The 25,448-nt window shown below is 39.0% G+C and overlaps 1 protein-coding gene across 1 annotated transcript in view; it reads left to right on the top strand.

Moving 5' to 3' along the window:
* LOC126412811 (ATP-binding cassette sub-family C member 5-like) overlaps positions 1 to 25,448 on the top strand; it is a 276,750-nt gene that overhangs the window by 198,415 nt on the left and 52,887 nt on the right. Inside the window, exons 21-22 of the mRNA XM_050082599.1 lie at positions 18,473 to 18,659; positions 23,758 to 23,847. Coding sequence (XP_049938556.1) covers positions 18,473 to 18,659; positions 23,758 to 23,847 — 277 coding nt within the window. The remainder of the gene's footprint in view (positions 1 to 18,472; positions 18,660 to 23,757; positions 23,848 to 25,448) is intronic.

The following is a 25,448-nucleotide window of genomic DNA, read 5'->3' as shown; positions in this document are numbered from 1 at the left end:
TGACCGCCTGGCGAAAGAGGCCACCAGTAAACCATCTCTGGAGATTGGCCTCCCGGAGACTGATTTGCGGGCAGTCTTACGCCGCGAAGTTCTATCGCTTTTTGGACACTGAATGGCGCAGTCTGCCCACGCCAAACAAACTCCGCCCAATCAAGGCGACGACGACTGTGTGGCGGTCGTCCATGCGGATCTCCCACCAGGGGTCTGTTGTCCTCTGCCGGCTGCGCATTGGGCACACTCGGCTGACGCACGGCCACTTATTGCGCCGTGAGGACCCACCTCTGTGTCGCTGCGGCTCCGTTTTTATCGTTTAATCTGAGTGTTTCTGTTTCTTTTAGTGTTGATCTGGCTTTTGGCCCCCGATTTTAAACTGAGTGAGTGTTTAATGTGTTCTCGGTGGTTGGCTTTTCCTTTTTTTTCTCTCTATGGTCGGCCAACCACCGTCACACTGTGTGATTTTAATTTGTTTTGTCTGATCTCTGTCGGAGTATTTCTTGTCCTGTTTCGTCTGCCGTCTTTCCTGCTGTTCGTTTTTATTCTCTTTGGGTGGTTTTAATTTTTTTTGGAAAAAGGGACCGATAACCGTAGCAGTCTGGTCCCTTTAATCCCACAAACCAACCAACCAACAGGTCCTGCAGATTATACACAACTACCATGCTTGTAAGAAAAGATGGGAGTTGTCATTACGTCATAAACTTGAAGCTGACATCCACTGTCTTAAGTAGCCCAAAGCATAAGGTTCACCACAGTGATATTTCCCTATGACGTCACTCTGACATGCACATGCCCAGTTTTGATCATGATGGGTGCTTTGAATGTCTGGAGACACAGTTGTTTCATCAAAAATGCCCTCATTCATTGTTCACATATCCTCTCCGTTTAAAAAAGATTCTGGCTAGAACAGCTGGAGACAGCAGTCATGTGTGTGTGTTCTTGGTGTGTATGATTGTGTATGTGTGCTGCTTTCTTTCTGAAGAAGACTTTGGTTGAAAACTTATGTGAAGACTCTCTTTGTTGTGCCTGCCTGCTGCTCAGCATGTGAGTAGCAGTCTTTGTGTTTCACAGTATAGTTATTTCCTCATGAAAACTGTCATAAATAATCCACTGCATTTCAACAGGAACAATGATAGACATAATTACAATATCAGAAGAAGGGAGAAAAAGACAATCATTACGCCACATTAAGCTTGCCTGTAGTTGGAATCTAAACTAAAAATGTTTCCTTTTGACAACTCCTTTTATTCAGGAGAAGGTTGTCTGTTACTATAATGTGTACATGAAGATGGGAAGGAATTACTAACATCTGTCTATCTTTAATCAAAAAATGATAAAACTAATAAATGGTCAGCGTGAAGGCATGTGTACAAAGAAAATTGATGTCAGTATATAATGAGTCATTCCACATCATTACAATTTATCATGTAAATGATACATGGAACATAAATCTAACTAACTAACTAATAACTAACCAAGTAACTATTGGTATATCAAAAAGCGAGGTTTAGGCTTATATACTTCGAAAACCTCAAAATTGAATTAAAAGCAAAGTCAATAGGATGATCAAAATAGATGTAGATTCCAATTGTGCTATGTCTGATTATTCCCGTAAAACTGACAGAGCTACTGGAAATAACTACTCTGGGAAAAGAAGTGAATATGCTACTGTTGGAAAGGTAGGCCTGCATCTTACACGGGTTAGGCTATCATTACTAAAAAATTTCTTATATGGATATTAAAGCAAAATATCCATTTTGCAGGGTCTTAAGCGTTTGAGACCAATCCCTTAATCACATTTATAGCATTCCACAATGCTGGAAGGTGTTTAAAAAATGATATCCTTCCCCCCCCCCCCCCCCCCCCCCCCCACCCACCCCCCCCCCCCCCACCCCCCCCACCCCCCCGCTCCCTGTAAATTCCTGTTACTGCCCACTCACTGAATGACTCCTTACAGGTAAGGTTTCAAAATGTTGTGCATAGGCCAACGAGTTCGAAGCTGAAAATGTAGTGAACAAAAGCAGACAGGAGTTCCAGCTTCATTTACTATCAACACAAGTAGAGTAAAAGTGGAATTAAATGCATTACGAAAGCATGTTTCTGGCATTACTTCCTTCCCTTTATTTCTTTCGTAGTATATTAACAAAAAACCAGCTACATTAATGAGGCCAAATGTGTTGTATTACTAGAAGAAAAAAAGCATTCAAGAACATAACAACATTTTAAAATGCCTTCCTGACACTATGTTATTCATGTAAGCACTGTAATTTTTAGTATTTAAAACAGTTGTTTCATGCACACGACAGAAATAATGAGCAAGAAGCAATCCTAAACAGTAGCCTGCTAATGGTTTGGGCTACTTCGTAAATCAACAGTGCCATTTTCCTTCAGTTTTTACCTCCATGGCAACTACAGCCAGGAAAGAATAGACTTTAAACGCCCATGGCGCCTTCAATCTCCGTCTATCCATGCGATGTCAGGGCACAATCTTGCATTCCCCGCATTCTTCTACTTACAGTCTTCAGTTGACAAAAGGTGAATTCAAGAATTAGATTATGCCCCCAGTTGAGTCGTTTGCTCAGTGTTACCACCCTGAAGTACCCATAATGGGTAAATGTGTTTTAATCATCTTTGGTTAAAAAAAGTAATTCAAGAATTGGGTTACACCATTTGATGATAAATTCAAAGCAAATTGAGCTGTGTCCAACAAAGATTTTGCACTTGGAAAGATGTCAGAATCATCCTTAAAACTACATATAAGCAGTAAGTACATTTTCCATCATTTTTTCATACATATTTATTTTATTATGGTGTATGTCTTAAAGCAGAATTAAGTTTGTGATAAAATAATTAATATAGAAAAACCTCTCAAATCTGGAATTACTCAGTGATGATCTACTATGGACTTCAGATAATTCCGAGTTAGAAAGAGATACTCCGAAATATCACTTCAGTCTGAGACTATAAACATCATAGGTACTTCCACAGACAGTGGGTAATGATATCCCACTCATGGCATCGCATATTAATTGGTTGGTGCTAGCTTGTTTACATTTGCTCGTAAGTGACAATATTCCTGCAGTATATGTAGAGAAACAAAACAAATGGAAAGTAATTGAAATCATTCTCGTTTTCATTTAAAACACCAATCTGTATAGTTGTAGGTTATTCTTATTCCAGCACTCATTCCTCACACCAGTCACCCCTTTATAAAAGAATTTGAGCATTCAAAGAGGTCATTTGTATCCTTTCTGGAAGATTCTAGTTCCTTTTCCACAGTTTTCTGACAGAAATAGTAGATAGAAATATATTTTTCTTTGTTTGTCATTGTTCTCATTGATGAAAGAATGTAAATACAAAAATGTAAATGAACTAGCAATTAATCAACATGCGCCACTGCTAGTGAAATATCTTGAACATTCACATTAAGGCATACCATAAAAACTGTTTTAATTTTGGTATACGAGCAACTTTTATCCTCAAATCCTATGAACCACCATGACTTTGTGGTGAGATGTAAGGTTTATTCGCTCTAAACCTTTATAATGCTTGGAGCCACGCCGCATCTATCATTACAAAGCTTCACACAATCATAGGATACAACCAAATGTTAACAGCCATTATTGCCTATTATAACGAATTTTGGACTGTGTACCAGCTTTTGCCCTGTTGATGATAACTTACTGGCTTAGCATGCTAAATATTCTGCTGCGTGAACGGATTAGCGTTGCTCATTTCGAGTGTTGTTCTCAGACGACTACATTTTCTGACTAAATGCAAAGGAGTTATTGTACTTCATTCATATATGTATGAAATAATTGTTAGCACACTTGTAGAAGAAAAGATACTTGAGAAAAGTCGGGAAATTGTATTGTGGCCATCTTCGATAATTGCAGGATAAAATTATGAAGCTGCTAATGTGACCAGTGTATTAGCGAGCTTTTTAGCAAGCAAAATATATGAAGCTTCGGCACGCATTGCTTCATCACAATAGACGTAGGTGCGGCCCCAGCATTAGAATTACTTTGTCTTATGGATATGCGTTAAGGATTCTGATGCCACACTTAATACTTTTCTACCCCTAAAATTATTATTCACAACAAGCAGTTTCATGAATACTTTCGATTCATCGGGTGCATTTGAACAGCAAAATTTGATACCAAGTTATAGGTAGAAAAGCTGTGAAATGGGGCACAAATCATTTGATCCTGAAGTGACACCCACAATGTGGCCGATCAGCAGCAACCAAGAGCCAAGAAGAACACAGTTGGTTCACATAATGTGTGAATGGCATACCAAGCAGATGAAACTGGAAACTACAACGTAAAAATTTAAGTTCTGTGGGGGGCCGTAAATCATGTTGCAGTCATTGAAGGACAGTATAAAATCTAATTTATTAATTCAGCAGCATTGTACAGAGGACTTTATAATAATTGCAGTATATGATCGTCAGCTTGATTGAGGATCTGAGAAGTTGTACTGTGCTATAGAAATTTGATGAAATGATCAGACTGTATGATCTTCCAAAAAGGATCTTAATAGTAAACGTGTATCCAGATTTAACTCTCTTTCGATGAAATTGCATATATGTATGGCAGCTAGTGAAAATTACATTTTTCTTTTCTGTTGTAGGTAAGAGACATATGATGACATTAATGAGAGCCACTGAAACAGCTGCTGTGAACTTACAATCATTTTTAACCATAAAAATAAAGAAGGAACTTAAACACCCTATTCTGTAGCTTCCAAACAAAAAGAGAAAAAACATTAATGAAGTGAAGGGGTAGAACAAGAGGCTACTCCATCACAACATGTTTTTAAAAATTAAGTGTTAGATGCCAAAATAATATGGGCAATAAAATGTGTGACTAATAAATTTTCTTACGAGTCTTGTAAGCACATCAGTAATGTTTTTTAGCAAATGTTTCCAGATAGTGACATTGCAAACCAGTTTTCATGTGGACCAACTATGTTTTTCAGCAAATGTTTCCAGACACTTGGTCAGCTTTGGAGTAGCACCATATTTCATTTACATCTATATTTATACCCCACAAGCCACCCGACAGTGTGCGGCGGGGGGCACTTTATGTGCCACTGTCATCACCTCCCTTTCCTGTTCCAGTCGCGTATGGTTCGCGGGAAGAAGACTGCCGGAAAGCCTCCATACGTGCTCGAATCTCTCTAATTTTACATTCGTGATCTCCTCGGGAGGCATAAGTAGGGGGAAGCAATATATTCGATACCTCATCCAGAAACGCACCCTCTCGAAACCTGGACAGCAAGCTACGTCGCGATGCAGAGCGCCTCTCTTGCAGAGTCTGCCACTTGAGTTTGCTAAACATCTCCGTAACGCTATCACGCTTACCAAATAACCCTGTGACGAAACGCACCGCTCTTCTTTGGATCTTCTCTATCTCCTCTGTCAACCCGACCTGGTACGGATCCCACACTGATGAGCAATACTCAAGTATAGGTCGAACGAGTGTTTTGTAAGCCACCTCCTTTGTTGATGGACTACATTTTCTAAGGACTCTCCCAATGAATCTCAACCTGGCACCCGCCGTACCAACAATTAATTTTATATGATCATTCCACTTCAAATCGTTCCGTATGCGTACTCCCAGATATTTTACAGAAGTAACTGCTACCAGTGTTTGTTCCCCCATCATATAATAAAGGATCCTTCTTTCTATGTATTCGCAATACATTACATTTGTCTATGTTAAGGGTCAGTTGCCACTCCCTCCACCAAGTGCCTATCTGCTGCAGATCTTCCTGCATTTTGCTGCAATTTTGTAATGCTGCAACTTCTCTGTATACTACAGCATCATCCGCGAAAAGTCGCATGGAACTTGCAACTCTATCTACTAGGTCATTTATATATATTGTGAAAAGCAATGGTCCCATAACACTCCCCTTTGGCACGCCAGACGATACTTTAAGGTCTGTAGATCTCTCTCCATTGACAACAACATGTTGTGTTCTGTTTGCTAAAAACTCTTCAATCCAGCCACACAGCTGGTCTGATATTCCTTAGGCTCACACTTTGTTTATCAGGCAACAGTGCGGGACTGTATCGAATGCCTTCCAGAAGTCAAGGAAAAATGCATCTACCTGGGAGCCTGTATCTAATAGTTTCTGGGTCTCATGAACAAATAAACAAGTTGGGTCTCACACGATTGCTGTTCCCGAAATCCATGTTGATTCCTACAGAGTAGATTCTGGGTTTCCAGAAATTACATGATAAGCGAACAAAAAACATGTTCTAAAATTCTACAACAGATCGACGTCAGAGATATAGGCCTATAGTTTTGCGTGTCTGCTCGACGACCCTTCTGTGCTCTTTTTGTTTGTGCGAGGATTTAGAGATAGAACTGCAGTGCGGTCTTCGTCTGTGAAACAGCTTTGGAAAAAGGTGTTTAGTATTTCAACTTTACGTATGTCATCCTCTGTTTCAATGTCATTATCATCCCAGAGTGTCTGGATATGCTGTTTCGATCCACTTACTAATTTAATGTAAGACCAGAACTTCCTAGGATTTTCTGTCAAGTGGGTACATAGAATTTTACTTTCGAATTCACTGAACGCTTCATGCATAGCTCTCCTTATGCTAACTTTGACATCATTTAAATTTGCAGTGAAGCTCTCTTTGCTTTCGCAGTAGTTTCCTAACTTTGTTGTTGAACCACGGTGGGTTTTTCCCGTCCGTCACAGTTTTACTCGGCACATACCTGTCTAAAGCACATTTTAGGATTGCCTTGAACTTTTTCCATAAACACTCAACATTGTCAGTGTCGGAACAGAAAGTTCCGTTTTGATCTGTTAGGTAGTCGGAAATCTGCCTCCTATTACTCTTGCTAAATAGATAAACCTTCCTCCCTTTTTTTATATTTCTATTTACTTCCATATTCAGGGATGCTGCAACAGCCTTATGATCACTGATTCCCTGTTCTGCGCTTACAGAGTCGAAAAGTTCGCGTCTGTTTGTTATCAGTAGGTCCAAGATGTTATCTCCAAGAGTCGGTTCTCTGTTTAATTGCTCGAGGTAATTTTCGATTAGTGCACTCAGTATAATGTCACTTGATGCTCTGTCCCTACCACCCGTCCTAAACATCTGAGTGTCCCAGTCTATATCTGGTAAATTGAAATCTCCACCTAAGACTATAACATGCTGAGGAAATTTATGTGAAATGTATTCCAGATTTTCTCTCAATTGTTCTGCCACTAATGCTGCTGAGTCGTGAGGTCGGCTAAAGGAGCCAATTATTAACCTAGCTCAGTAGTGGAGTATAGCCTCCACCCATAATAATTCACAGGAACTATCCACTTCGACTTCACTACAGGATAAACTACTACTAACAGCGACAAACGCGCCACCACCGATTGCATGCAATCTATCCTTTCTAAACACCGTCTGTGCCTTTGCAAAAATTTTGACAGGATTTATCTCTGGCTTCAGCCAGCTTTCCATACCTATAACGGTTTCAGCTTCGGTGCTTTCTATCAGTGCTTGAAGTTCCGGTACTTTACCAATGCAGCTTGGACAGCTTACATTTACTATACCGATTGCTGTTTGGTCCCTGCATGTTCTGACTTTGCCCCACACCCTTTGAGGCCAGGCTGTTGCCCTATCTGTACTTGCCCGAAGCCATCTAACCTAAAAAATGACCCAGTCCACGCCACATAACCCCTGCTACCTGTGTAGCTGCCTCCTATGTGTAGTGGACTCCCGACCTATCCAGCAGAACCCAAAACCCCACCACCCTATGGTGCAAGTAGAGGAATCTGCAACCCGCACGGTCGCAGAACCGTCTCAGCCTCTGATTCAGACCCTCCACTCGGCTCTGTACCAAAGGTCCGCAGTCAGTCCTGTCGACGATGCTGCAGATGGTGAGCTCTGCTTTCATCCCGCTAGCGAGACTGGCAGTCTTCACCAACTCAGATAGCCGCCGGAAGCCAGAGAGGATTTCCTTCGATCCATAGCAACACATATCATTGGTGCCGACATGAGCAACCGTGGGTGACCACCTGCAGGTGGGTGCATCCTGTACCCTTCATGGCATCCGGAAGGACCCTTTCCACATCTGAAATGACTCCCCCCGGTATGCGCATGGAGTGCACATTGGTTTTCTCCCCCTCCCTTGCAGTCATATCCCTAAGGGGCCCCATTATGTGCCTGAGTTGGAGCTCCCAGCTACCAGTAAGCCCACCGTCTGTGACCACCCGGATCTTGCAGACTGAGGAGCAACCTCTGGAACAGGACAAGCAGCCATGTCCGGCCGAAGAATAGTATCAGCTGGAGACAGAGCCTGAAACCGGTTCGTCAGACACACTGGAGAACATACTACATGGTAAAATTTTGATAATGTGGATAGTTTCATACTATGCTTTGATGAAGCATTAAATAAATCTTTACAGGCCAAACAAATGGGTTTACACCGCTGTTACTGAGTTGATGTAAAGAATAAATTGGAAATACAATATCTATCTTCTTCTTTCCTAGCTCACAGTACTGCCGAGGATGCTACAAAAGCATTTTAAGCTCTAACCAATAAAATAGACTTACGAAAGTTAATACAGATTTCAACGGATGGTCCAGCTATTAATTGGAAACTATTCTGTATGATTCAAGGAAATTGAAATGAAGAGCTCAATAAAAGGCGCTAAATTTAGGTAGCTGTGCCCTGCAGGGGATTAATAATTTTTATAAGAAAAGAAATAGAGTGGCAGGGTGGAATATACTGGCTGTTCAAGTCTTCTCCCTCGTGTGGGAAGGATTTCTTAAAAATTTCAACCAGTAAGATAATGCCATGTAAATTTTGTGGCCATAGGTGGCTTGAAAATATTCCAACAGCAGAAAAGAAGTTAGAGATATAGAAGGATGTGAAACATTTTGTTTCTTGTGTGTGTGGGGGGGGGGGGGGGGGGGGGCAATTCACCAAACCTGGTTCACAATCTTATGAGACGCTAGAAAACGCTGCCAAATATATAATTTGATAACTGTTAAACTTAATTTTTTCTTACCTGTTGCCGGAATGTTAACCCCATTCTTAGAAATGTATCAAAGCAGTAATCCAATGCTACCTTTTTTGCTGAGATCTAAGAAGGTTTGTTTTTGACCTTTTTATGAATTTTAAACTAATAAAAAGAGAACGCATAGACAAACTCACCTCAGTGAACAAACTATCAAAATTTGATTTGGAAGATAAATTTATGCATACAGAACTTCATAAAATTAGTTTTGGCTTTTTAGGAAACTTAATAGCAAAAAATTTGCTTTCCGAGGAAAAAGTCTTGGAGAAAGATATCTTTAATTTAAAACCTGATGCTCATAATTTTTTGTTTCTTCAGTTAAAAACTTGCTAGAAAAATGTCCAATTAACTTATTAATGGTCCAATGCTTATCTTCTTTAGATCCAAGACAAATGGCATTAAATCGCTTTGATTGTTACGCTAAAATGAAATTGGTGTTAAGAAAACCTGTGAAGGCTAAAATTGTTAGAGAAGCTGAGTATGAAGTGCTACTGCTAGAGTATAATAAATTTAAGTCAGTTCTTCACTCCAGTTTTTTCAAACGTGTACATTGTCATCAAAAAGTTATTGATATTATCTCATGGTCAAGCAGATGTAGAAAAAGGTTTCTCATCAAACAACTCAATAGAAGTGGAGAATATGGAAAGGAGACATTTATTGCCCAAAGAGTAATGGCTGATCACCTAAAACTTAATGGGGCCCAGCTAATTTTGAACTGAGTGAGGAACTTCATTTATCTGCTGCTAAAGCCAGGCAAAAATATACACTACATCTTGAAGAAAAGAAAAAATTGAGACGAACTGAAATGCAAGGTCCTAAAAGAAAAGCATTGGTAGTTGAAATATAAGGATTTAAAACCAAAAAGAGGAGATTAGAAGATGTTATTAATGAACTGGAGGAAGCTCAAGATATGAAACGAAATTAGAATATTTAATTATAATTTAATGTGCATGTAGATAGTGGTATAGTGTGCATATATTGTAAAATCTACTTAAAAAATACGTATTTTAAAGTGGCTCATAATGCCTTTTAATTGGTTGCAGCTTTTAATTTATTTTTTAAATTTTTTATGGATGTGTGTCAGGCCCTAGAAAGGCCCCAATTTTCCAGTCAGTAAAGGAATGGTAACCTTGTTTTTATGATGATAGGACTCCCTAGTGGCAGTGGGCAGATGGAGAGGATCAATTCTACTTTGGCTACAGTCATTGCTAAGCATAATATGGAGGACTCTACAAAATGTTATCATTGGTTAAATTTGCCATGAATTCAATATATGACAGGTGTATGGGGTAAACACAATTTCAAATTTTGATAGAAGTTAAGATACATATGCAGGTGATCTTCACCGTCACTCAGTACCACCCAAGATTGAAGCAACTGAATCATATTCTCCACCACAGTTTTGGTTACCTTTTGTTGTGTCCTGAAATGAGGAATATTCTACTCACTATCCTTCCCCCTCCTCCCACAGTGGTATTCCGCTGCCCACCAAACCTACACAATATCCTTGTCCATCCCTACACCACTCTTGCCCCCAACTCCTTGCCTTATGGTTCATATCCCTGCAATAGTCCTAGATGCAAGACCTGTTTCATACCACCACCACCACCACCACCACCTACTCTATTCTCACCACAAGTGTCTCCTATCCCATCAAATGCAGGGCTACCTGTTGCACATATGTAATCTTGGGTGGTACTGAGTGATGAGGAAAGAGTTTCTTTGTGGTCTAACGATCATTATGTGGGATGTGGTAGTGAGTGGAGAAGCAAAGCATAGTAATTGTTTCTGTACAGTATTGGGTACGTAACTTCAGTGTGTGAAGGCCTCAGTGAGATCTTTCGTATATTGGAGAGAAATCCATCCCCGCCCCAACCCCTTACCTTGCAGCTCGTATCTCTACAATAGAGCTAGATGCAAGACCTATCCCATACATCCTCCTACCTCTGTTTTCTCATAACCATCCTCTTTTATCAGTTTGATATGGTGTTGTACTAATTTAACAGTGTAACTGCACATTATGTAGTAATATGTCTAACTTACTATGAAATGCAGACCAATGAAGTGTGTCCTTGTTTCGCAAGAAGTCTAGATAGGGCAACAGTTATCAGGAATGGACTGAACAAGAATTTTGTGAGAAGAGTTCTTTATAGGCCGATTATACTTTTTTAGATTTCTTCCCAGGTCTATAGAAGAATAACAAAATGTAAATGAAGGCATGTAACATGGTAGAAAGAGCTATGTATGGAAGAAGAATTGGCTGCAAAAAAGGTAGATAACAGTAGTAATTAGTTGAACTGCGATTAAAAATGATGGGATCTTCCAAGTTACCTTTTACTCTACAGCAGCTGCAAAAGTTTTAAGGCATTTGGCTGAGGTCACTGCCATTGTGTTACAGGACATACTCTATAGCAAAGTACTCTGTGTGTAAATAACTTTGTATTAGTATGGAGTAGGTATACTTCAGCTATGAATCCAAAAGCTGTGGAAACTTTCAGAGAGATAGGGCATTGTGCACATGTTATAGTTTTTTTGTGAGCTTAACATAGTGTGAAACTGGTATTTGCTGACACATGTCTTAATATTTGTGATTGGGATTGGAAACTCTGAAAAGCACCAGCTGAATCTTATGTAAGATAATAACTTCATATATTTCAAGAAATTAATCATTTACCATTATCATATATCCAGATATTACTGGTATCATCAGGATTTCAAAGTCAAAGAAAAAGCTGGTGGTGCCTGAACATAGATCCAGCGGAAATACTGGGAAAAGAGAGGGAGTGAGGTAGGGGGGAGAGGGGTGGGTCATACTGGTTCATGTTGTATCCCTGTATGATTGCTCCCTAAATGTTGTGGTAATGTTCAGCAAGTAGAAGCCTGATATATGGAAATTTAGGAGGAACACGTAATGCAGTATTATACACACTGTGTTTAAATTTAAAGAACATTACAACTAAAACATTTCAGATACATAACCAAATAGGGGTCAGCAATTGGACAAACTTCACTTAGATGTCAACCAGAAAGTATCATGAGTTTCAGTATGGTATATAAAGCACACTATCAACTACAGTATGATAATTTATGACACTGCCTGGCAGTTACAGGCATTAATATTCTACTACTTTAAAGAAGTCTAGTCACTTTATCCCCCCCATGAACCATGGACCTTGCCGTTGGTGGGGAGGCTTGCATGCCTCAGCGATACAGATAGCCGTACCGTAGGTGCAACCACAACGGAGGGGTATCTGTTGAGAGGCCAGACAAACGTGTGGTTCCTGAAGAGGGGCAGCAGCCTTTTCAGTAGTTGCAAGGGCAACAGTCTGGATGATTGACTGATCTGGCCTTGTAACAATAACCAAAACGGCCTTGCTGTGCTGGTACTGCGAACGGCTGAAAGCAAGGGGAAACTACAGCCGTAATTTTTCCCGAGGGCATGCAGCTTTACTGTATGATTACATGATGATGGCGTCCTCTTGGGTAAAATATTCCGGAGGTAAAATAGTCCCCCATTCGGATCTCCGGGCGGGGACTACTCAAGAGGATGTCGTTATCAGGAGAAAGAAAACTGGCGTTCTACGGATCGGAGCGTGGAATGTCAGATCCCTTAATCGGGCAGGTAGGTTAGAAAATTTAAAAAGGGAAATGGATAGGTTGAAGTTAGATATAGTGGGAATTAGTGAAGTTCGGCGGCAGGAGGAACAAGACTTCTGGTCAGGTGACTACAGGGTTATAAACAGAAAATCAAATAGGGGTAATGCAGGAGTAGGTTTAATAATGAATAGGAAAATAGGAATGCGGGTAAGCTACTACAAACAGCATAGTGAACGCATTATTGTGGCCAAGATAGATACGAAGCCCACGCCTACTACAGTAGTACAAGTTTATATGCCAACTAGCTCTGCAGATGATGAAGAAATTGAAGAAATGTATGATGAAATAAAAGAAATTATTCAGATTGTGAAGGGAGACGAAAATTTAATAGTCATGGGTGACTGGAATTCAAGAGTAGGAAAAGGGAGAGAAGGAAACATAGTAGGTGAATATGGATTGGGGGACAGAAATGAAAGAGGAAGCCGCCTGGTCGAATTTTGCACAGAGCACAACATAATCATAACTAACACTTGGTTTAAGAATCATGAAAGAAGGTTGTATACATGGAAGAACCCTGGAGATACTAAAAGGTATCAGATAGATTATATAATGGTAAGACAGAGATGTAGGAACCAGGTTTTAAATTGTAAGACATTTCCAGGGGCAGATGTGGACTCTGACCACAATCTATTGGTTATGACCTGTAGATTAAAACTGAAGAAACTGCAAAAAGGTGGGAATTTAAGGAGATGGGACCTGGATAAACTAAAAGAACCAGAGGTTGTACAGAGATTCAGGGAGAGCATAAGGAAGCAATTGACAGGAATGGGGGAAATAAATACAGTAGAAGAAGAATGGGTAGCTTTGAGGGATGAAGTAGTGAAGGCAGCAGAGGATCAAGTAGGTAAAAAGACGAGGGCTAGTAGAAATCCTTGGGTAACAGAAGAAATATTGAATTTAATTGATGAAAGGAGAAAATATAAAAATGCAGTAAATGAAGCAGGCAAAAAGGAATACAAACGTCTCAAAAATGAGATCGACAGGAAGTGCAAAATGGCTAAGCAGGGATGGCTAGAGGACAAATGTAAGGATGCAGAGGCCTATCTCACTAGGGGTAAGATAGATACCGCCTACAGGAAAATTAAAGAGACCTTTGGAGATAAGAGAACGACTTGTATGAATATCAAGAGCTCAGATGGAAACCCAGTTCTAAGCAAAGAAGGGAAAGCAGAAAGGTGGAAGGAGTATATAGAGGGTCTATACAAGGGCGATGTACTTGAGGACAATATTATGGAAATGGAAGAGGATGTAGATGAAGATGAAATGGGAGATATGATACTGCGGGAAGAGTTTGACAGAGAACTGAAAGACCTGAGTCGAAACAAGGCCCCCGGAGTAGACAATATTCCATTGGAACTACTGACGGCCGTGGGAGAGCCAGTCCTGACAAAACTCTACCATCTGGTGAGCAAGATGTATGATACAGGTGAAATACCCTCAGACTTCAAGAAGAATATAATAATTCCAATCCCAAAGAAAGCAGGTGTTGACAGATGTGAAAATTACCGAACTATCAGCTTAATAAGTCACAGCTGCAAAATACTAACACGAATTCTTTACAGACGAATGGAAAAACTAGTAGAAGCCAACCTCGGGGAAGATCAGTTTGGATTCCGTAGAAACACTGGAACACGTGAGGCAATACTGACCTTACGACTTATCTTAGAAGAAAGATTAAGGAAAGGCAAACCTACGTTTCTAGCATTTGTAGACTTAGAGAAAGCTTTTACAATGTTGACTGGAATACTCTCTTTCAAATTCTAAAGGTGGCAGGGGTAAAATACAGGGAGCGAAGGGCTATTTACAATTTGTACAGAAACCAGATGGCAGTTATAAGAGTCGAGGGACATGAAAGGGAAGCAGTGGTTGGGAAGGGAGTAAGACAGGGTTGTAGCCTCTCCCCGATGTTGTTCAATCTGTATATTGAGCAAGCAGTAAAGGAAACAAAAGAAAAATTCGGAGTAGGTATTAAAATTCATGGAGAAGAAATAAAAACTTTGAGGTTCGCCGATGACATTGTAATTCTGTCAGAGACAGCAAAGGACTTGGAAGAGCAGTTGAATGGAATGGACAGTGTCATGAATGGAGGATATAAGATGAACATCAACAAAAGCAAAACAAGGATAATGGAATGTAGTCGAATTAAGTTGGGTGATGCTGAGGGAATTAGATTAGGAAATGAGGCACTTAAAGTAGTAAAGGAGTTTTGCTATTTGGGGAGCAAAATAACTGATGATGGTCGAAGTAGAGAGGATATAAAATGTAGGCTGGCAATGGCAAGGAAAGCGTTTCTGAAGAAGAGAAATTTGTTAACATCCAGTATAGATTTAAGTGTCAGGAAGTCATTTCTGAAAGTATTCGTATGGAGTGTAGCCATGTATGGAAGTGAAACATGGACGATAAATAGTTTGGACAAGAAGAGAATAGAAGCTTTCGAAATGTGGTGCTACAGAAGAATGCTGAAGATTAGATGGGTAGATCACATAACTAATGAGGAAGTATTGAATAGGATTGGGGAGAAGAGAAGTTTGTGGCACAACTTGACCAGAAGAAGGGATCGGTTGGTAGGACATGTTCTGAGGCATCAAGGGATCACCAATTTAGTATTGGAGGGCAGCGTGGAGGGTAAAAATCGTAGAGGGAGACCAAGAGATGAATACACTAAGCAGATTCAGAAGGATGTAGGTTGCAGTAGGTACTGGGAGATGAAAAAGCTTGCACAGGATAGAGTAGCATGGAGAGCTGCATCAAACCAGTCTCAGGACTGAAGACCACAACAACAACAGTCACTTTATTTATATTATTGTATACTTCACATGTATGGGAACATCGTCTATACTTTTTTTTTCCAGCTTCATCATCCCAGTCCTCTGCTGCTTTGGTACTCTCATTGCGAACAGCATCACTAATGCCCTTGTCATCTAAGATCCTCAAAACTGGTTCTTCGTTGATGACAACTACTGTGTGGTTCAAGTCTTCAAGATGAATATTACAATGTAGAACCTCACATGCAGACAGAATGTTACTGCTGCTCTAATCTATGTAACTACAGCATTCATTTGTTGCATTTTCTTCAATGGAACACTTTTCCAGCAATTCCTAATAGTGACTGGACTGATGCTTAACCATGCCAGGCTTACTGAAAATGCAACACTCTTAAGATTCACAAATTTCAATAACATTTCTGTCTCCTCATCTGAATTTACTATTGAAGTGAGCAGTTCGTGGTGACAATGGGCCTTCAATGCTCATAGGATGCTCCGACCTACTAGTTGCATTAATGCCATCTTGTTTTTTTGGCAAAAACAGAGTTTTCATTTTTCTATCTTCTGATTGCAGCACATCAGCAGTTGGATGAACTAGGCAACGATCAAGGAGTTGTAGACCTTCTTCTCTCAGCTTAAATGATCATAGGTTCTTTCTTACTGATGAAACAAACTCTTCTTGAAACCAGTTCGTGAAAATGTAACATGTCATCCAAGCATTCTACAAATGCATGTAAGTGAACGGTAATGCTGATGGCTGGTGGTGGTGGGTAAATGCCTGAAGATGGTCTGAGGAAAGGGCTGAAACTGTTTGCTAATAATAAAAATATAAAAACATGATCAAGGCTGTTTTTATTTGATTTTTAGCATTTTATACTAATTGCTGCTGATTCCAAATAACAGAATGCTTTCTAAAAGAGGTTTCAACTTATGACTATCTAATTTATTCATTATAAAGAGGAGAGTTAGTGTGTCTTCATTTATTTTCAGACCCATCTTATTTCCTGTTATTATTATTATTATTGAGAGTTCTGGTTGGAAACAATTGATAATAAAGTGCCATTTCATTACAATTATACACTAGATAATAATTTCAATTTTTATCTGCCATTACTTAGTGTAGAATTTTGAAACAGTGAAGCGATTTGCTGTCACAAGACCTTACTACTCTTTCAGTGGTCATTTGGCAAATTCCATGGCAACATTTCCATCTTGAAAATCGTCCGTTGGAAGCTATGCAATGTAAATTAGAGTTAAAATTTTCAGCTTGAGTTTTAATAATTGGCCCAGAAAGTGGCCCACCTTCATTGCTCTTTATAACCACATATAAAGGCATTCATCAAGCGGGGTCAGGGATTTTCTCTGCCTCGTGATGACTGGGTGTTGTGTGATGTCCTTAGTTTAGTTAGGTTTAAGTAGTTCTAAGTTCTAGGGGACTGATGACCATAGATGTTTAGTCCCATAGTGCTCAGAGCCATTTGAACCATTCATCAAGTTCACTGTCTTTCCCTAGTTTAATCCCTTTCGTGTCCATTCCCACACCACTTTCAACTGTGTTCATAAAGCATCTAAGTTTATTCTCTTCTTTCACCCACCCCCAGATTGTTCCTTCAGTTACACCACACTCACTTGATGTACTAGGTTTAGTTTTGCCATTCTTCATGTGATTAATAATTTTTAGTTTATCAGTCACAGAATATACTTTCTGTTTCTTTGGCATAATAAGATCACAGAAATCTAGACAGTGATAATTTATGATCCACATGATGGTTGTGAGAAAGCTTGATGGTTGCAGCAGTAAATTAAACAGCAGAAAAGCTACATGCAGACTGTAATAAGATTTTTTCCAGTTTCTAAAATATACTGAGAGTGCAAAACGCATCCATAAAAGATATTTATTTTGGGTGACGTACTTTATACTGTGTTATATGAATCTGCATTATGTGGGGCGGCAGTATATTGGGCTTCTACTATATTTGGAAAATACTTGTGCTGCAATTGGAACTTACCTGCTGACTAGTGGAATCATGATTGACACAGATCTGTTGTTTCTCCAGTACGTAGGTAGTGTATTTATTAGAGTAAAGTGATTTGAGAAATAGGTTAGATATGTTGATGCTGTAGATACATGTTCATTGAATGCCTCAGCACTAACAGTGAGAAGTACCCATATTGGTTTCATTTGCTTATTTCCCAGACAAATAAGGAAATGGCAGCATGTGGCATACCTTGTTTGCTATGGGGTCTCTCTACCTTGAAAATAAGACATGAAAAATAGATGATAACTCTTTAAGGGTACAACTATGGAGAGGCATCTGAACAAGTGGTGTCCCTTGTTATGGCCAAATTAATATGAAAAGTGGCAGATGAAATACTTCTGTTGGGGACAAACTTGGAAAGATCAAGAGATTCTTGTATCTTACTGACTTTACCCATAGATAGGCATTTTCATGGCTGGTGCCTTTCAGGTTTTGTGGGTAAAAAATGTATTCCATAAGTTTTGGAAGTGTGTGTATGATGATGGAAAACTATATACAATGCAAGGAGAAACAGAAAATAATATTAAAATGTAAGAGACATAAAAAATTATTTTTGCAGGTTACATAACACAGTATTTATGGGGGAAAACTGGTAGATAGCACAAAATGGATCATAGGAGAAAATTGGAGATCTAGTTAGGAGTAGACTGACAGATGATGCTAAAAAATCCAAATTGTCATATTTGTCATCTTCTGCCAAAGTCATACATTGTGACATAGACAGGATAAAACAAATGAAGTGAGCGTTGTAGACCAGGCAAAGATTGTACCTGCTATAGTAGAGAAGGGCGATGGTGGTGCAGAAATGTGTGATATCGGCTACAGTTCCCACAATTCAAGAGAATTTTTTTGACTGGTCAGAGACCACTCCAACTTTGCTAGTGACTGTCCTTACCTCATTAGATAAATCTAAAATTTATTGAATAGTTTATTATTTCATTGTTTTCAGCAGTAATATTTCCATGTTTGTTGTCTTTGTTTCAGATTCTGCCTGAAGTTAAATCGTACATTAGCTTCTGATCTTATATTTCGGTCCTCTGTTCGCTGGTTCACATTTCGTATGGACATGATAGCTGTGGTTATAGTCACACTTACGGGATTGTCTGTTATTCTTCTGCGTGACACTGTGACTTCAGCTCAGAGTGGATTAGCATTGTCATGTGTGTTTGCAGTAAGTTCTTTATTGTAAACTGTTGATGACTGTATGATGATGTTAAAATATACTTTAGAATGGGACAATGAATATTCATTATTGATGGGAAGACTAGTCATTAAAGAAATAAGGTGAATCAAACGGCTATTATACTCTGTAAGTAAAATATTTTAAGTTTCTTAACATACAGAAGACAATATAGTGACACAAAACTGCCTTATTTTACCCACAGTATTAAAATGGTGACTTACAACGTACTTTACATATATGGTTGCCATGAAGTAGCTTATTTTGGTTTTAGACCAGTATGTTGGAATGCGGAATATTTTATAGAATTCTGTTGTTGGAAGTGAGTGATACTGATAGGCCCTACTGCTGCCAGGTTTTTGATAGATTATTTAACCTGTGTTCTTTTCACACTGTTGGTTACAACTACTCATGTAAGGGATCTGCAATATAAAACTGGAAATAACTTACTAGTTGTTGGACATAGAATGGCAAGTTTGAGCCAAGGGGCCATGTTAAGGTTAGGAATTTCAGACACTCTTTAACACCAGTAAAGTAGTGATAGCTGCTTCACTCGTCTTTGAAATGGTATCACAACTGAATCATATTAGTGTTCTATGATTATCTCTTGTGAATTAACAGTTCAAAATATGTTTCATTAGTTCAGCTTTCATTTTGCTATTTTCATGTTTCATTCCTGTAACATCAAAAAGTGTATAGAAACTAATTGAAGGGCTCGGCAGTAAAAAATGGTAAGGGACAAATCAGTAGTTCTGAGAAAACGCACCACAAATATTTTAATAAAATCTCATAAATCAGATATCTGAAATACATACAAGTTGTTGTTGTTGTTTCATTTTTTTTCCCTACTCCAGGTACAGCATTTCTGTATTGCACAGTATCAGCAGTTTAGTATGTAATATCAACACGGGGGAGGGGGGGGGGGGGTTGTTCTAAATTTCAGGAAGATGTATTTAACATTATTTACTCAAAACATTGTAGTCTCAACACACTAACTTAACATTTTTTATGTGAAAACATTTTATTCTCAATGCATTTACTTAACATTATTAGTTTACTTAAACCATTGTTTTTTAAGTACATGATTGTCTGTCTTTCTTATTTGTCTTCTTGTTGCTGAAGCACAGTACCTCTTTCTGTCTGGAATGATTTGTGCCAATCATGGTATACAGGAGGTATCCATTTTAAGCTAGAGAGAATGTGTCTTAGCTTCTCTCCTTTAATAGGAAGAGGCCCAGAGTATTTCAGTTTAAGTTCTGTCAGGAAAGAACTGCTTGCAAGTCTTCCACATTTTGATAAGGCAACAGATTCTAGGCAACCATTGTATGTACCACTAAACATTTATGTTGGCATGGGACTTTGTAGCTCAGCAGAAAATACAAGTCGAGCACAATTTCTAATACTGAATTTGCTTTGAGCAGTTTTGTGGTTGGTGGAACAGCTGTTTCAGTGCAGAGATGCTATAGAAACACTTGAGTCATACGAGTTACCTTGAATGGCTTCTTTCACTGGGATGTTCTTAGAAATTCTTCCCAGTGATCAGGTTCGTAAACACTATGATAACGTGAGATGACATTTTTCTCTGCCTGAGCTAAGTCTCTGTCAATAGGTAGCATACTGTGTTCAGCCTTGGGAAAGGTGTGCATGATGTATCTGAAACAACCAGACTTTAACAGTTATAGCCAAAACGCCAGTAAGGTCCAGTTCTTGTTTTGTCTGGCAAAATTGTCAGAAAATGCAATCAACTTATCACATTTGATGTCATTCTTTTCAAAATACATCTTTGTGTCCTTTTAGCTGTTGCTTCGTCCCAGAGAAAAAGATGTCCTTGGATATCTGCTCAAGAATGGACACTAAAATTATAGCACCATATTTTATGCTTATAAAATATAGTCAGTTTAGGCGTGGGTAGTGTCTGTTGCAAATCGAACATGATTACATGAACATTTTGGTCTCGATTTGCTACTTTCATTGCTTCATGTATTGCAGATTCCCCAGCTTCTGCTTTTTGATGGTGACTCTCCTGCTTTATTCACAAGGAATGTATTTCAGTTTCATTTTTATAGTTCTCAGCATGCTTGATTGCTACTTCAATTGAATCACTCTGTTGACAGGTGTCCCATTTTAGAGGTCTTGAAACTTATATTGAATTCCTCGGTAAATATTCATCAAAATTTGTCTATAGAAACAGAATTTTTGCTTGCCGACTGACATTCCTTGATGTACTTGTCATAACAGAGCTGCATGGAATATTCCATACTTAAGTACTCTTGCGATGGATCTTTTCAAGTGTAGTGACTCCTATACTTGGAAGTTTGTGAATAAATGCTTTCACATCATTGATGACATCCTTTGAATATTTTCTAGGATGACTGGTCTGCTTACCTCTGCCATCAGAAATAGGTGGAACGGAAGCATTTTTCAATCGTTTCACGATATTCTCCACACACCTTCAATTTTTCTGAAGTCCATGAATGTTAAAAAATGCAATTTTGCAAACAATGACATCCATTCCGGCAGTTTTCACTGTATATAGAATTGCTTGACTGTGTCTAGATATCCCCTGTTTAATCTTTTTCGGATAACAGTTTTTGATCGCACTCAACCTTGTGGGTAAGCATTTTGAGTATCATAGCAATTCATTTCCCAGAAATTTCAGAATATTCTTTGTTTATCTACTTCTTTGATAAGCTGGAAACATTTTTTAGGGCATTCGCATGGTGGGCATATCCTTTTTCCTGCAACAGCTGTACCCTTACCTCTGTACTTCGTATATTGCTTTTCTTCATTCCTGTTTTTCTTTATCTGCTCTTGCACACTGCCACATTTTAGCCTCTTTCGTCCTTTCCGTATGCTCTGTTGATTGTTAACATGTTTAGCGTCTGCTTCATCATTGTCACTACTGCATGTATCTTCGGTGGAACATCCACCTCCAAGAAGCATCTGAACTTACAAAAAAATCAGATTCATAAGATTAACAATCTGCACAGTTCTAATAATGAAATGCCTAAAACTCTACATCCACTGTAGTTTTCATTATGTAACATATAAATTGACATTCTCCCACACATCATCTCTAGAAAAAAAATCTTGAAAAAGGTAAGCATGTGGAATAGAGAAACTCCATGATAACAGATCCGTAACTTAATACTGATTGCTATTAGAAGGCTAGGTATTAACACATAGCTACATTTACAGATACCTTAATACTTCATAGAAAACTAATACATATTTCTTATTGTGGCAATAAGTAATGTTAAGGGTAGCTCTTAACATTATTGGTATCAAATTGTCAAGTAAATTCATGTAAATAATGTTAAGGGATGCAACTTAACACTGTTTACTTACAGAAATAAATATTCATATTTATCTGATTATCAACAACTCTGGAGGTGCTTTCATCTTCAGGAACATAATCCGGGTCTTTATCAGAGTCATAAGTATCCAGGTCATCTACACACTCGTTCAAAAACTCACTGAAAAGCTTGTTTTTCACACAAACATTGGACACTTCACTCTCACTTGCCACCATGTTTTTGGCACTTACCATTGTTTACTTGCACACAAATCGAAAAAGCTGCCAACAGCGAAAATCTGAAAGTTGACAAAGCAGTGTCATCTATCGATTTTTCGTGGAACGTTTTACTGCTGCGAATGAAACATGCCATCTCTGTCATTTTACAATTAATATCTCTGTTTCTCGCAGACTGTTCCTTGCCAATGTTTATTGCCGAGCCCCTCAATTTTCAAGTTGTTAACAGTCTAACTTATGATAGTCACATGCCAAACCTCTTCAGTTCATGAATGAACCACTTCTGTTGGAACACCCAATAAACTGATTATTGCTCACAAGGGAATCTACCCAACTCACCCCCCTCAGATTTAGTTATAAGTTGGCTCAGTGGATAGGCCTTGAAAAACTGAACACAGATCAATCAAGAAAACGGGAAGAAGTTGTGTGGAACTATGAAAAAAATAAGAAAATATACAAACTGAGTAGTCCATGCGCAAGATAAGCAACATCAAGGATACCGTGAGCTCAGGAGCACCGTGACTAGCGTGAGAAGCTACGGAACGATTGATCTGTGTTCAGTTTTTCAAGGCCTATCCACTGTGCCATTTTATAACTAAATTTGAGGGGGGTGTGATGGGGAGGTTCCCTTGTTAGTTGCCAGCTTGTGCGACTGAATGCAAGTTTCATCTCTTGTTACGACATCATATACAGCTTTTGCATTTCCTCAATTGAATTTTTTTTGGGCTAACTTATATGTGCCTGTTTTTGAGCTTTGGTCACATTGTGCAAAATCCACCAGGAACAGATTCTTTTGACAGCTAAATTGAATGTACTATAGATTTTGATATGCTTAAAAATGCTCCATATCATAGTAAGTCATTTGCCAATTTGCTTAAATTAAGTGTGAGAACTATTTAGTATCAGTGAAAAATGGATATAATTTTGGAAAATGTCTTGCAGTTTGAGCAGTCATTTAACAAATTATTTGTGTTGAGTGAAAAATACTAATAATTACAGTTGTGTTACAACAACTTGAAAAAGAGCTTGCTACTCACCACATAGAGAAGATGTTGACACACAGACAGGCTCAGTGTAAAAGAACGGTAGAAATATTTAGGCAATTGCAGACAGGCCTTTGTGACGGTAGCTGTGTGTGTGTGTGTGTGTGTGTTTTTCTTACTTTGGAAGAAGGACTTCATCTGAAAGCTTAAATATTTCTAACATTCATTGTCATTATGCTTGTCTGCAACTCAGCGCCGCCTTGTGTGGTGAGTAGCAATCTATTTTTTGCATACTGTTATTCCAACCTAGACTTTCCATTGTTTAAAGCGATGGTACCAAGATACACTAAACAGGAAATGTGAGATTATTTTATTAATAAGTGTATTTAAAGGGCATTTTAATATTGTCATCTTGATCACTATCTGAGATGTAGGTGAATTATAGACACTTTAACTCCTAGCCTCTTTGTATAATTAAGGTTGATGAGTTAACAGTCCAAAAATATGAATGGATTCATGCTGAATGTTTGTTATGAATTATGTTTGTATCCCCTTTATCCCCCTCATTTTTCAGGTAAGCACATTTGTACCATATGTGATGCAGTTGAAATCTGAAATGCAAGCACGATTTACATCTGTTGAAAGAGTACTAGAGTATACTGAGGTAAGTACTTGTGAGATAATTAACATAAAAATTTTCATCCCATTTTTCATATGTTTTTGCTGAAGATTCTTTTTGTGTGTTACACTTTTTTTATCTTCCTTTGTTCTGGTGCCACATGTTTTTATTGAATTACCCATTCTTAAATATATTTAACAGCTTTATGTAACTTGAGTTTTCAGGGTCAGCAAAGTTAATTGTATAATTTTTGTTTAATCTAAAAGTCAGAATCAGCTTACAGGCTGAGGAAGGCTCATCCACTGAGTTTTTTCAACCACAAAAAGACACACTGTAACGTTCCCTGCATTTATGGTTATTATTTGAAGTTTAAATTATCATCCAGTATTGACTATTGAAAATGTTGTTCTGTTATTTTTTAATGTCTTGATAGACAGGGGATACTAAAAGCTTTCTGAAGATTCCAAAGTAGAAGCTGGAAATCAAGATGTAGGAGCCCACCAGATGTGGCCTTCTACTTGGATGTTGGGTAATCGAGTGGAGGTGTGGTCCTGTGGTGTGACAAGGCACCATACCACTCGCATAACAGTCAATTATTTCCAAGATTTTTACAATCACTCTGTCTTCTTTCCAGTCTGGCCTAGCAGTGGCCGTGCAGTGCCTGATTTGCGTGGAGATACAAGTTAGCACATCAGTGCCCAGTGAGGAGTCTGCTGCCTCAGCCCCTGGCATAGTCTGAGGTCATGCCATGGCAGCATCAGGGTCAGAGTCTCTCTGTATCCTGGCATGGCTATGGACATCTATCGGAGTCTCGGTGCCCTCATGGGTATAGCTACACTTACACTTCACCTCAAAAATATGCACGCCCCTATTATCGGTTGTCATGAGGGCATGTAGGCAAAAGACCCAACAGCAGTAAGGCAGTACTTGCATTCCACTGGAGTGGTGGTACAGCTCACAGATAGGCATATCGGTTCTTCATTCATGGAAGATTGACCTGGCCCTTATCTTTGATTATTCACAGATGTGACCAGCAGGAATTCAGCACTCAGAGTTGTCATAGCAGTAGAGGCAGCAGCTGGTAGCACTTCGTCATCCTGCAAATAGTTGGGCTGGCCTTCCAGTGGTATCAGTGATGCAGACATAGTGGCCTGACTCGTAGAATGAGTGATAGGAAGAAAAGGGTTTTATAGCAGACGGTCACATGATGCCCCTGTTCCAGGAGGTGGATGTGCTCCCATTTTCCGTGGCTGTCAGCATTCTTGCTTGCATAATTTTTAGTTTCAGAACTTCAGTGCATTCTTTTTTGTAAAGTTTGCAGCCTGAAAGATAGTGTTAAGTCTACTCTGCACTGTTGTTAAGGTGCTGGATCAGGTGTTTCTGACACACTCTCTCACACAGTCTGAGGCAATGAGCTCCCTACTTGTTTGTACAGAGCTTCTTCTCAGTTTTGACACTGGTTATGTCAGGCTTATCCAAGAATTGCGCCCGATGGGTGCTTTGCACTGGACTGTCCCGTGGTCAGATCGAACATAAACAAAGTAGCACAGGAAGTGCAGCTCTGTTAAAGTGGCCGATGAGCGATAAAACAAGCAAACCATTACTGTTTAAGTAACAATTAGTGTTCGTGTGGCAGAATTACTACG

This window comes from Schistocerca serialis, chromosome 1 (assembly GCF_023864345.2).
Source record: "Schistocerca serialis cubense isolate TAMUIC-IGC-003099 chromosome 1, iqSchSeri2.2, whole genome shotgun sequence".
NCBI classification, from domain to species: Eukaryota; Metazoa; Arthropoda; class Insecta; order Orthoptera; family Acrididae; genus Schistocerca; species Schistocerca serialis.
Note: the sequence above shows the minus strand (reverse complement) of the source record. Positions and strands in the feature narration are given on the sequence as shown.